General features: G+C 37.5%; 1 protein-coding gene across 2 annotated transcripts in view; it reads left to right on the top strand.

The window, feature by feature from the left end:
• The window catches only part of RAD54B (RAD54 homolog B), a 109,006-nt gene that overhangs the window by 80,440 nt on the left and 16,260 nt on the right, over window positions 1–12,306 (top strand). For both annotated transcript variants that reach the window (XM_020873139.2, XM_070477387.1), the window contains exons 9-10: window positions 1,113–1,252; window positions 6,304–6,594. In XM_020873139.2, coding sequence (XP_020728798.2) covers window positions 1,113–1,252; window positions 6,304–6,594 — 431 coding nt within the window. The remainder of the gene's footprint in view (window positions 1–1,112; window positions 1,253–6,303; window positions 6,595–12,306) is intronic.

Raw genomic sequence — 12,306 nt, forward strand, 5'->3', positions numbered from 1 at the left:
ATTAAAAAAATTAGTAAGCATTGGTCCAGCCTTGGTCTACCCATTTAATTTTGAAGAAAGTGATCGTAAAAATCCCTAACATTGTAAAAGTTTGTGTCGTTTGTTACTGAAATAAGTGCATTTTTATGTACTTCTTATATTATTTATATCTTTGGACAACTTTTTGTAGTCTCTTATCTGAAACTCATCTGAAATTATGCTCTTTTACTGTGCTGACTTATATATTCATTTGACATTATTGTAATTATTGAAACATGCTGGTGTTTCTTTGAAAATTAGTTAGCCAGAAGTTATTGAGCATGTAGTATATGCAGGGTATATCAATCCATTAGAGTCTCTGTCACTCTTTAGGATTAGTGAAGATCCCAATTTTATCTGATAACTTTGTAAGGTATTAGGTTAGGTACCTTTCACTGTGTCTACTAAACGTCAGGCACTTCACATCCTTTGTCTTTACTTTTCATTGTAATATCCTGGGAAATTATATCTTTCCACTTTTTTAAGTGAAAAAACTACCCCCAGTTTAACTTAAAAGAACTTAAGCAACTTTGTCCAGAGTCACACAGTTACAGCTAACAGCTATGGAACATTACTGTGCTCCAGGCACTGTTCTTAGTGTATGAATTAACTCATTTTATCCTCACAACCCTAATAATAAAATTGGGGTGAGTGACTTTTCAAGGTTACTCAGAGAGTAAGAGATACAGGTGGCATTTGAACCCAGATAGTCAGACTCTCCCTGGAGGAGGGCGTGGCAGCCCACCCCAGTCTTCCTGCCTGGAGAATCCCCACAGACAGAGGGGCCTGGCGGGCTGCAGGCCATGGGGTCGCAAAGAGTCGGACACGACTGAGTGACTAAGCACAGCACAGTCAGATTCTAGAGCCTGTACTCTGCCAAAATGCTGTACCAAATAAAAGACTTCAGTTCACAGTTACAACCAGAGTTAAACATTTACATGATTATTAATTTTTAAAAACTTGATTTAGCTGCTCTTTTTTAATTTGATACTTTGCTTATATGTAGTCCTCTGAGGGAAGAGAGTACAAATTTCTATTAAAAACTCATACTGTAAAACACAAACTTGACCTTCTCATCACTTTTATCTCTTTAGGTACTCCAGTTCAGAATGATCTCCAAGAATTTTTTACATTAATTGATTTTGTAAATCCAGGAATATTAGGCTCTTTGTCAGCTTATAGAAAAATATATGAAGAACCCATTATTATATCAAGACAACCTTCTGCTTCTGAGGTATAGTTTACTTTAAACTATAGGTTAAAGATGAGTAGTTTATCTGGGAAAATCATCCATAACTTGGGTATTAGTTTAATTTAGGAAAAAATAAATTAGTAGAGTGAATTTTTTATTTTCTCCACAATCTTTCAACTTCTCTTGCATTTCTTACTTTGGAAAATGACATCACTTTAAAAAGATTCACAGGTAGGTACTTCACAAAGAATTATAAATGACCGTAAACATATAAAAATGTTTATCTTTACTGATTTTGAAAAATGTAAATTAAATAACTGTGAAGTGATTTTTGTACTTCTCTACTGATTTTTTTGTTGGTTAGATTACATTGTAATAGCAAGTGTACCTAAGAATACTGTCCTCTACCAATTGAAATATAAATTGGTATGATTGGAGGATAGTTTGCCAATATATATTAAAAGCTTTCAATTTGAGTGTATGTTGTGGCCTGGAAGTACCACCTTTAGGAATTTATTATAAAGAAGTAATCATAGATGTTTATTAAATGCTTAAAGATTTAGCTGTAAGGGTAAAAAAAAATAGATAAAACTAAGGAAAACAAACTAATCGGAAATAAACATTTCTAACCACTATCACAGAAAACTAACCAGTCTAATCAGATGGACCACAGCCTTCTCTAACTGAATGAAACTGTGAGCCATGCCGTGGAGGGCCACCCAAGGTGGATGGGTCATGGTGGAGAGTTCTGATGAAATGTGGTCCACTGGAGAAGGGAATGGCAAACCACTTCAGTATACTTGCCTTGAGAACCCCATAAACTGTATGAAAAGGCAAAAAGATAGGACACTGAAAGATGAACTACCCAGGTTGGTAGGTACCCAATATGCTACTGGAGATCAGTGAAGAAATAACTCCAGAAAGAATGAAGAGATGGAGCCAAAGCAAAAACAACACCAGTTGTGGATGTGACTGGTGATGGAAGCAAGGTCCGATGCTGTAAAGAGCAATATTGCATAGGAACCTGAAATGTTAGGTCCATGAATCAAGGCAAATTGGAAGTGGTCAAACAGGAGATGGAAAGGGTGAGTGTCAGCATTTTAGGAATCAGCGAACTAAAATGGACTGGAATGGGTGAATTTAGGTGACCATTATATCTACTACTGTGGGCAGGAATCCCTTAGAAGAAATGGAGTAGCCATCATAGTCAACAAACGAGTGCGAAATGCAGTACTTGGATGCAATCTCAAAAATGACAGAATGATCTCTGTTCATTTCCAAGGCAAACCATTCATATCACGGTAATCCAAGTCTATGCCCCAACCAGTAATGCTGAAGAAGCTGAACAGTTCTATGATGACTTACAAGACCTTATAGAACTAACACCCAAAAAAGATGTCTTTTTCATTATAGGGGACTGGAGTGCAAAAGTAGGAAGTCAAGAGACACCTAGAGTAACAGCCACATTTGGCCTTGGAGTAGAGAATGAAGCAGGGCAAAGGATAATAGAGTTTTGCCAAGAGAATGCACTGGTCATAGCAAACACCCTCTTCCAACAACACAAGAGAAGACTCTATACATGGACATCACCAGATGGTCAACACCAAAATCAGATTGATTATATTCTTTGCAGCCAAAGATGGAGAAGCTCCATACAGTCAGCAAAAACAAGTCCAGGAGCTGACTGTGGCTCAGATCATGAACTCCTTATTGCCAAATTCAGACTTATATTGAAGAAAGTAGGGAAAACTGCTAGGCTATTCAGATATCTCCTAAATCAAATCCCTTATGATTATTCAGTAGAAGTGAGAAATAGATTTAAGGGACTAGATCTGATAGACAGAGTGCCTGATGAACTATGGACAGAGGTTCATGACATTGTACAGAAGACAGGGAGCAAGACCATCCCCAAGAAAAAGAAATGCAAAAAAGCAAAATGGCTGTCTGAGGAGGCCTTAAAATAGCTGTGAAAAGAAGAGAAGCTAAAAGCAAAGGAGAAAAGGAGAGATATACCCATTTGAATGCAGAGCTCCAAAGAATAGCAAGGAGAGATAAGAAAGCCTTCCTCAGCGATCAATGCAAAGAAATAGAGGAAAACGGCAGAATGGGAGAGACTAGAGATCTCTTCAAGAAAGTTAGAGATACCAAGGGAACATTTCATTCAAAGATGGGCTCAATAAATGACAGAAATGGTATGGACCAAACAGAAGCAGAAGATATTAAGGAGAGGTGGCAAGAATGCACAGAAGAACTATACAAAAAAGATCTTCACGACCCAGATAATCACAATGGTGTGATCACTCAACCAGAGCCAGACATCCTGGAATGTGAAGTCAAGTGGACCTTAGAAAGCATCACTATGAACAAAGGTAGTGGAGGTGCTGGCATTCCAGTTGAGCCATTTCAAATCCTAAAAGATGATGCTGTGAAAGTGCTGTACTCAGTATGCCAGCAAATTTAGAAAACTCAGCAGTGGCCACAGGACTGGAAAAGGTCAGTTTTCATTCCAATCCCAAAGAAAGGCCATGCCAAAGAATGCTCAAACTACTGCACAGTTGCACTCATCTCACATACTAGCAAAGTAATGCTCAAAATTCTCCAAGCCAGGCTTTAACAGTATGTGAACCATGAACTTCCAGATGTTCAAGCTGAATTTAGAAAAGGCAGAGGACCCAGAGATCAAATTGCCAACATTTGTTGGATTCAAAAAAGCAAGAGAGTTCCAGAAGAATATCTATTTCTGCTTTATTGACTATGCCAAAGCCTTTGACTGTGTGGATCACCACAGACTGTGGAAAATTCTTCAAGAGATGGGAATACCAGACCATCTGACCTGCCTCTTGAGAAATCTATATGCAGGTCAGGAAGCAACAGTTAGAACTGGACATGGAACAACAGACTGGTTCCAAATAGGAAAAGGAGTATGTCAAGGCTGTATGTTGTCACCCTGCTTATTTAACTTATATGCAGAGTACATCATGTGAAATGCTGGGCTGGAAGAAGCAGAAGCTGGAATCAAGATTTCCGGGAGAAATATCAATAACCTCAGATATGCAGATGACACCACCCTTATGGCAGAAAGCAAAGAACTAAAGAGCCTCTTGATGAAAGTGAAAGAGGAGAGTGAAAAAAGTTGGCTTAAAGCTCAACATTCAGAAAGCTAAGATCATGGCATCTGGTCCCATCACTTCATGACAAATAGATGGGGAAACAGTGACAGACTCTATTTTTCTGGGCACCAGAATCACTACAAATGGTGACTGCAGCCATGAAATTAAGAGACATTTACTCCTTGGGAAAAAAGTTATGACCAACCTAGACAGCATATAAAAAAGACTTTGCCAACAAAGGTCTGTCTAGTTAAGGCTGTGGTTTTTCCAGTAGTCATGTATGGATGTGAGAGTTGGACCATAAAGAAAGCTGAGCACAGAAGAATTGATGCTTTTGAACTGTGGTGTTGGAGAAGACTCTTGAGAGTCCCTTGGACTGCAAGGAGATCCAACCAGTCCATCCTAAAGGAAATCAGTCCTGAATATTCATTGGAAGGACTGATGTTGAAGCTGAAACTCCAGTATTTTGGCCACCTGATGTGAAAAACTGACTCATTTGAAATACCCTGATGCTGGGAAAGATTGAAGGCAGAAGAAGGGGATGACAGAAGATGAGGTGGTTGGATGGCATCACCGACTCTATGGACATGAGTTTGAGTAATCTCTGGGAGTTGGTGATGGACAAGGAGGCCTGACATGCTGTAGACCATGGGATCCCAAAGAGTTGGATGCGACTGAACTGAACTGAAGATAGAAAAATCTAAGTTAGATGCTATATGTTGTATATATTTCATAGCATCTATTATACTATTAATTCTAGGATGCACCATTATTTTTTGTACCAGTAGCAAAACACTGTCAGTTGTAATTGTAAGAAGTCATCAATTGTAAAAGCATCCTATTTCAGAGCAGTTAAATTGAGAAAAAAAAATTTCAGAACTAATACAATACTGTGATTAGTTAACACATAGTTACTGAGCAATTTCCATGAACCAGGAACCATATAAAAATAGTTATTTATACATATATTTCATAGAAAGGAAAATGTTTATAATACATTATTTAAAAATAAGACCACATTCATTTACTTCCCCAGCACTTACATATGAAATCCCTCAAGTGGGTCAAATGCTAAGTGCCAGACACCGGGGACTATGATGATAAGCCAAACTGGTTTCTAATTTTCATGAAGCTTTATTGTTTCAGATCATGTTTTTTATAACAAATAAAAATAAAACATCTAATATTTGCATATTCAAATAAAATGATTTTGAAAATATTTATAAAAAGTTTTGACAGCGTTTGCTATTTCTGGTTGATGAAAGTTAGCTTTAATTTTTTTATTTTTGTATCACTGTATTTTATGACCTGTGACCCAGTTTTTTTGTAATAAAAAATTGAAAATAGTTTTAAAATATAAGGGAAATTTTCCATGATTTGTATAGAAACAAATATATACTTATACTGTGAAGATTCTAGTGTAGAAGACTAGAAGATTCTATGTAGAGAATTTAAACATATATTTCATTCATATTGTATTTTGACTTTAAAGATGTACTATTATATAATGAACAATGTGTAATGATTTTTAAAGAGTCAGCAGCTCCTTGTGCCAGTAATTTCTTAAAGGCTTTGTTTTACGATCAGTAATTGTAAAAATATTTTCTTCCAAGAATTTGCTTTTTTAGTGCTTTGATAATGATTTTAAGACTGTTGTACCATTGTATCTTCATATAAAAGATTACTTTCAGATAATTCAGTTGTAGATTATTGATTTCCAGTGGTTCTCAGTGGTGGTGGTAGCCAAACAAGCAAGGATTCGGAGACTGTGGCTTCACTTAATTAAATGATTATGCTAAACATTTAAAGAGATGATTGTTGGTTTTTCTATTCTAAGCTGTATTTCAAATAATTCTTGTTTAAAATAAATCTGAAGGGAAGCAATTAGTAAATGTTTGATCTTGATAAAATATTTAATATTCTTTTTAACTGCATGTATTTTTTTTTGTCTAAAACACTTTTAAGTCTGCTGTTTTTCCATAGGAAGAAAGGAAGTTAGGAGAGCAAAGAGCAGCTGAACTTACTTGCCTCACTGGACTCTTCATCCTTAGAAGAACCCAAGAAGTCATAAATAAATATCTCCCTCCTAAAATAGAGAATGTAGTCTTTTGCCGACCAGGAGCCCTACAGATTGAACTTTATAGAAAACTGTTAAATTCTCAGGCCGTCAGATTCTGTCTTCAAGGATTGTTGGAAAATACTTCTCATCTAATATGTATCGGAGCTCTTAAAAAACTGTGCAATCACCCCTGCCTTTTGTTTGGCTCAATAAAGGTAAGTAGTGTGTGAGACTGTGTCAGGAATATGAGCTGAGGGTTCTGTGTCATATGAACCCAAGAGGGCAGATGAGACTGATCCCTGAGGTTACAGCCTCTCCAGTGAGATTCTTCTCTGAGCTCATCCAGCCTTCTGCTTGTTCTTCAGAGCATGTCCTTATTCATAGGGCTAAACGGGGGATGGACTGGGCTTGAGAGCCTTCTGGATTTTGTGTCCCATGTCCTCTGGTGCCTCACCTAATGTTTGGTCCTGGCTTCCCTTCCTATTTTATGTTAGTAAAGCCAGTCAGTTTGTTTGGTTTAACACATACAAAATCTACCATTAAGAAATAATTTATTTTTTCCTCATTATAAAAGTAATACATGATTATTGTAGGAAATTTGTAAAAATCACAAAGAAGAAAATAAAAATCATCTACTGGTTAGAATGTAAATTGGTACAACTGGGAGACAGTTTAGCAATGTGTATCAAAGACCTTAAAATTTTATGTAACTTGTGGCCTGGCAATACCACTTTGAGGAATTTGTTATAAAGAGGTAAAACTTTTCAGCTAGAGAAAACCACATTTGCTATTAGTAATAATAATCTTAGTTGATGCTTATTAAACACTTACCATGTATCAAAACACTAAGTACTTGGCTAATATTGTTTTACTTCACAAAATTTTATGAAGTATTATTATTACCATCTCCATTTTTTGGTGAGGAAATAGGAACTTAAAGATAAACATGTGTAGTCTTTTTCTAGAGAAACTTAATTCTAATGATGCTATGCTTATTATTTAAAAATCTATTTTTTTTAACGAAATAAATTGTGGACATTTCCCCAAATTAGATGCCTTCTACAAATATGGTTTTTAATGGCTGCATAGTTGAGCTGTCCATTTGAATATGAACATAAGGCAGTTTGGGCTACAGTGAGAACTTTCTCTTTTGGATTTGGAACAAAGAATCAGTCCCAACTCTGACATTGTTTAGTTTCTAAGTCATGTCCCACTCTTTGCAACCCCATGGACTGCAGCACGCCAGGCTTCTCTGTCCTTCGCTATCTCCCGAAGTTTGCTCAAATTCTTGTTCATTGAGTCAGTGATGCTATCTAACCATCTCATCCTCTGTCGCCCCGACCTCCTCCTGCCCTCAGTCTTTCCCAGCATCAGGGTTTTTTCCGTTGACTCGTCTCTTCACATCAGGTAGCCAAAGTATTGGAGCTTCAGCTTTAGCATCAGTCCTTCCACAGAATATTCAGCATTGATTTCCTTTAGGATTGACTAGTTTGATATCCTTGGTGTCCAAGGGACTCTCAAGAGTCTTCTCGAGCACCACAATTTGAAAACATCAGTTCTTCAGTGCTCAGTCTTCTTTATGGTTCAACTCTCACATCTGTACATGACTACTGGAAAAACCATAGCTTAGACTATATGAACCTTTGTTGGCAAAGTGATGTGTCTGTTTTTTAATATGCTCTTTAGGTTTGTCATAGCTATTCTTCCAAGGAGTGTCTTCTAATTTCCTGGCTGCAGTCACCGTCTGCCATGATTTTGAAGCCTAAGAAAAGAAGATCATCACTGCTTCCACTTTTTCCCCTTCTATTTGTCATAAAGTAATGGGACCAGATGCCATGATTTTAGTTTTTTGAATATTCTTAGCTTTTTCACTCTCCTCTTTCACCCTCATCAAGAGGCTCTTTAATTCCTCTTTGGTTTCTGCCATGAGAGTGGTATCATCTGCGTATCTGAGGTTGTTGATATTTCTTGTGGCAATCTTGATTCCAGCTTGTGATTCATCCAGCCCTGCATTTTGCATGATTGTACTCTGCATATTGTGCAAAGTACATTGGAAGGACTGATTCTGAATCTGAAACTCCAGTATTTTGGTCATCTGATGCAAACAGTTAACTCATTGGAAAAGTCCCTGATGCTGGAAAAGATTGAGGGCAGAAGGAGAAGAGGTCGTCAGAGGATGAGATTGCTGGATGGCATCACCGAAGCAATGGACATGAACTTGGGCAAATGTCAGGAGATGGTGAGGGATGGAGAGGCGTGGAGTGCCGCAGTCATGGGGTTGCAGAGAGTCAGACATGACTGGGCGACTGAACAACAGCAACACCTCTGCATATAAGTTAAATAAGCGGAGTGGCAGTATACAGCCTTGACATACTCCTTTCCCAATTTTGAACCAGTCCTTTGTTCCATGTCTGGTTCTAACTTTCTTCTTGACCTGCATACAGGTTTCGCAGGAGACAGGTAAGGTAGTCTAGTATTCCCATCTGTTTAAGAATTTTCCAGTTTGTTGTGATCCATGCAGTTAAAGGCTTTACCACAGTCAGTGAAGCAGAAATAGATATTTTTCAGAATTTCCTTCCTTTCTCTACGATCCAACGGATGTTGGCAATTTGATCTCTGGTTCCTCTGCCTTTTTTAAGCCCAGCTTGGACATCTGGAAGTTCTTGGTTCACATATGGCTGAATCCTAACTTGAAGGATTTTGAACTGAACTTTGTTAGCATGTGAAATGAGCACAATTGTAGGATAGTTTGAACGTTCTTTGGCATTGTCTTTCTTTGGGATTGGAGTGAAAACTGACCTTTCCAGTCTTGTGGCCACTGCTGAGTTTTCCAAATTTGCTGACATATTGAGTGCAGCACTTTTTAACAGCATGATCTTTTAGGATTTAAAATAGCTCAGCTGGAATTTCATCACCATCACTAGTTTTGTTCATAGTGATGCTTCTTAAGGCCCACTTGACTCCAGGATGTCTGGCTCTAGGTGAGGGACCATACCATTGTGATTTGCCGGGTCATATAAGACTTTTTTGTATAGTTCTTCTGTATATTTTTACCACTTCTTTTTAATCTCTTCTGCTTCTGTTATATCCTTACCATTTCTGTCCTTTTTTGTGCCCATCCTTGCATGAAATGCTTCCTTGCTATCTCCAGTTTTCTTGATGAGATCTCTAGTCTTTCCCATTCTGTTGTTTTCCTCTATTTGTTTGCATTGTTCACTTGAGAAGGCTTTATTATCCTTGCTATTGTCTGGAATTCTGCATTCAGTTTGGTATGTCATTCCCTTTCTCCTTTGCCTTTTAATTCTCTTCTTTTCTCAGATATTTGTAAAGGCTCCTCAGATAACAACTTTGCCTTCTTGGATTTCTTTTTCTGTACTACTTATTTAACTGAAAGCAAGTTTAACCATGGCCAGGTTATGTCTGTGAGCTTTAGTTTGTCTTAACTGGAAGACAGAGATAAATAACCTCCTGAAAATGTTATTGAGGCAATTTGATGAAAGAAGATGGAAAGAACCAGCAGAATGCCTGGTCATGGAAGCTGTACAGTAACTATTAACACCCTATTATCCCCAACTCACCCTTAATTTTTCTTCTTTTATTTTTATTCAAATAGTAAAATAATTTGCAAACAAATCAAAAGAAAACCTGTGGGTGCTACGTTATGCAGAGGTCATTAATTATGTATTTAGGAGATGTAGTGTTCTGTCACATTTCTCCATGTTTATTCCTACAGTGGATTATATTTACATAGTTTATCACAGGAGAAGTCAGCTCTCTATAACTCTGCAGTAGACAGGATTATAACAATTTATTAAGCAACTTTTAAAGGAACAGATTCTAAACACAGTGATAAAAATTAAACTCTTTGGGCATGATGCCCAGCAAAAAAAGAAGCCAGAATTCTTCCTTAAAAGAAAAAACCTATGATGACCCAGAATGTACCACTTAACTGTTAACAGGCAGAGTATACTACAAACTTTAAATAGAGGACATGATTTACCGTCCCTCTAACATCATAGCAAGTAAGGATCAATAAGAAAATGACTGAAATGAGCCTTTATATATAAGTAACCTTTAAGCAATGGCTTAATAAATGTGTTCCAACTGAAACTAGATTGTTTTCCCAAGTTCAATCAAAATGATGGGTTTCTCTTCAGGAAATGTGCATGGATATAACCAATAAAAATAAGTCACAACTTATACGAGTTGTGTATTTCTGTGTATCTTCTTACATATGATATATGTGTATCTTCTTATAAGGAGAGTATTGGGTTGCATGGAGTCAGAGAAGAGATTGCCCTCTCTAGTTGATTTGGGAAGTCTAACTGGTAAATCTCTGTGATGCATCTCCATGCATCAGGCTGTCTCAGCATAAAGGTGTTATCTGCTAATTGATTCTTAATTAGGAGTATACATTATAGTCTTCAGGGACGCTCTTTAGAGTACATTCAGATTCTCCGAGAGTAGGACCCAGTCATGAAGATTTTGAAAAAGCTGCCCCGAGTGATTCTGATTATGTGCTCCTGGCAGAGAACTCTTGTGCCTTAGGATCACTCATCTCCCTTGTATTTTGGTTTATTGTTCACCAGACAGCTTAGTGCTAATAATTTGGTTTCCCCATGGACTGTTTATAGGACAGAATACATAGACCAGTCGGTTTAAATAGGCAGGCCTCATTTATAGGTCAATAAATTTATATAACTTATAGTCTGATTTAGTCTCTTAATTTGGTTAGTATGGCTCATTTCCCTGGAGCTTAAGCATATGCAAGTTTCTGAACATGAAAAGCTGTAGATTGGACCCGGGGTCTGTCATCCTTTGATAACCCTGCCAAGGTGTAGGCATTGGTGTAGGGAACCTAACCCAAAGCAGCCAGCAATTGTCTCTCCTCTCATATATATCCCAATTATGTAAAATATCTTAGGGTTCCAAGTATTTTTAATCAAGTGATTTTATGCAAATATTGCTATGTTTTGTGAATAAGCCAAGTTAAAATTAGTACTTTGTGTCAAGCAGTTTATGCTACAGGATTTACTGCCCTTAAGATGTTTCTAGTATTATTAATGAAAGATTCAAACACACATTAAAGCATTAGGGAATTATAAAAAAATATTGTTAGTTGTACAACTAAATAAATTCAAAGTTGAAATGTACTGTGTGACCATAAAGTTTTAAGACTCAATGCCCCCCAAAAGTTGTCTGTGAATAATCAGGTGGAATTTGCATTGGGTCCTCAAGTGTTTATAGGAGTGGGATAATTGGGCAAAATAAAAAAAGTGACGGAACATTCCAGGCAGGGGACATAGGCTGAACAAAGTTTCAAGAACAGTGAAAAATCTGCTAAATGTGGGAGAGAGTGAGGAGACTGCCAATCCCAGAAATTTAATCTAAAAAAGTGATGCAGTCATTAACAAATGTAATCTCCAGTTTTGGGCTCACATGTCAGTTTTGGCGGGGGCGTTTTGGAGGTGGTGATAATCTCTTTGGAATAATATACAAAAACCTTTTGTAAAAAAGCCAAAATATTATAACTAACAGTAAATTTCTCTGTTAATGTGTTGGCAGAATTATTCCTTCTTGTAGAAGAAGTGGATAAGATTGAGTTTGTGCTTGAGTTTGAGGATCCCCTGGGAGGTGCTGTGTGAGCCTGCAAATCAGGAGAGAGAAGGAACGGCAGGGAGAGAAGGAGGGAAGAGGAGACAAAACGAGGCAGCAGTGATGAGGATCCTCAGGGTTTCGGAGCGCACAGATTTCCCAGCACTGTCTGCCCTCTGTTTTCCTCCCATTTATTTCTCTGCTACCCGCCTCCCCCTCGATCACACATTGGCCCTTGTGGGGTTCAGGGAGCGGGCATTTTGGAGACATCATTAGAACTGCTCTGTAATCACTGTAATCAAACATGGCCAAATTGTGACCTTTAAAGATTT

This window comes from Odocoileus virginianus, chromosome 15 (assembly GCF_023699985.2).
Source record: "Odocoileus virginianus isolate 20LAN1187 ecotype Illinois chromosome 15, Ovbor_1.2, whole genome shotgun sequence".
Classification (NCBI taxonomy): Eukaryota; Metazoa; Chordata; class Mammalia; order Artiodactyla; family Cervidae; genus Odocoileus; species Odocoileus virginianus.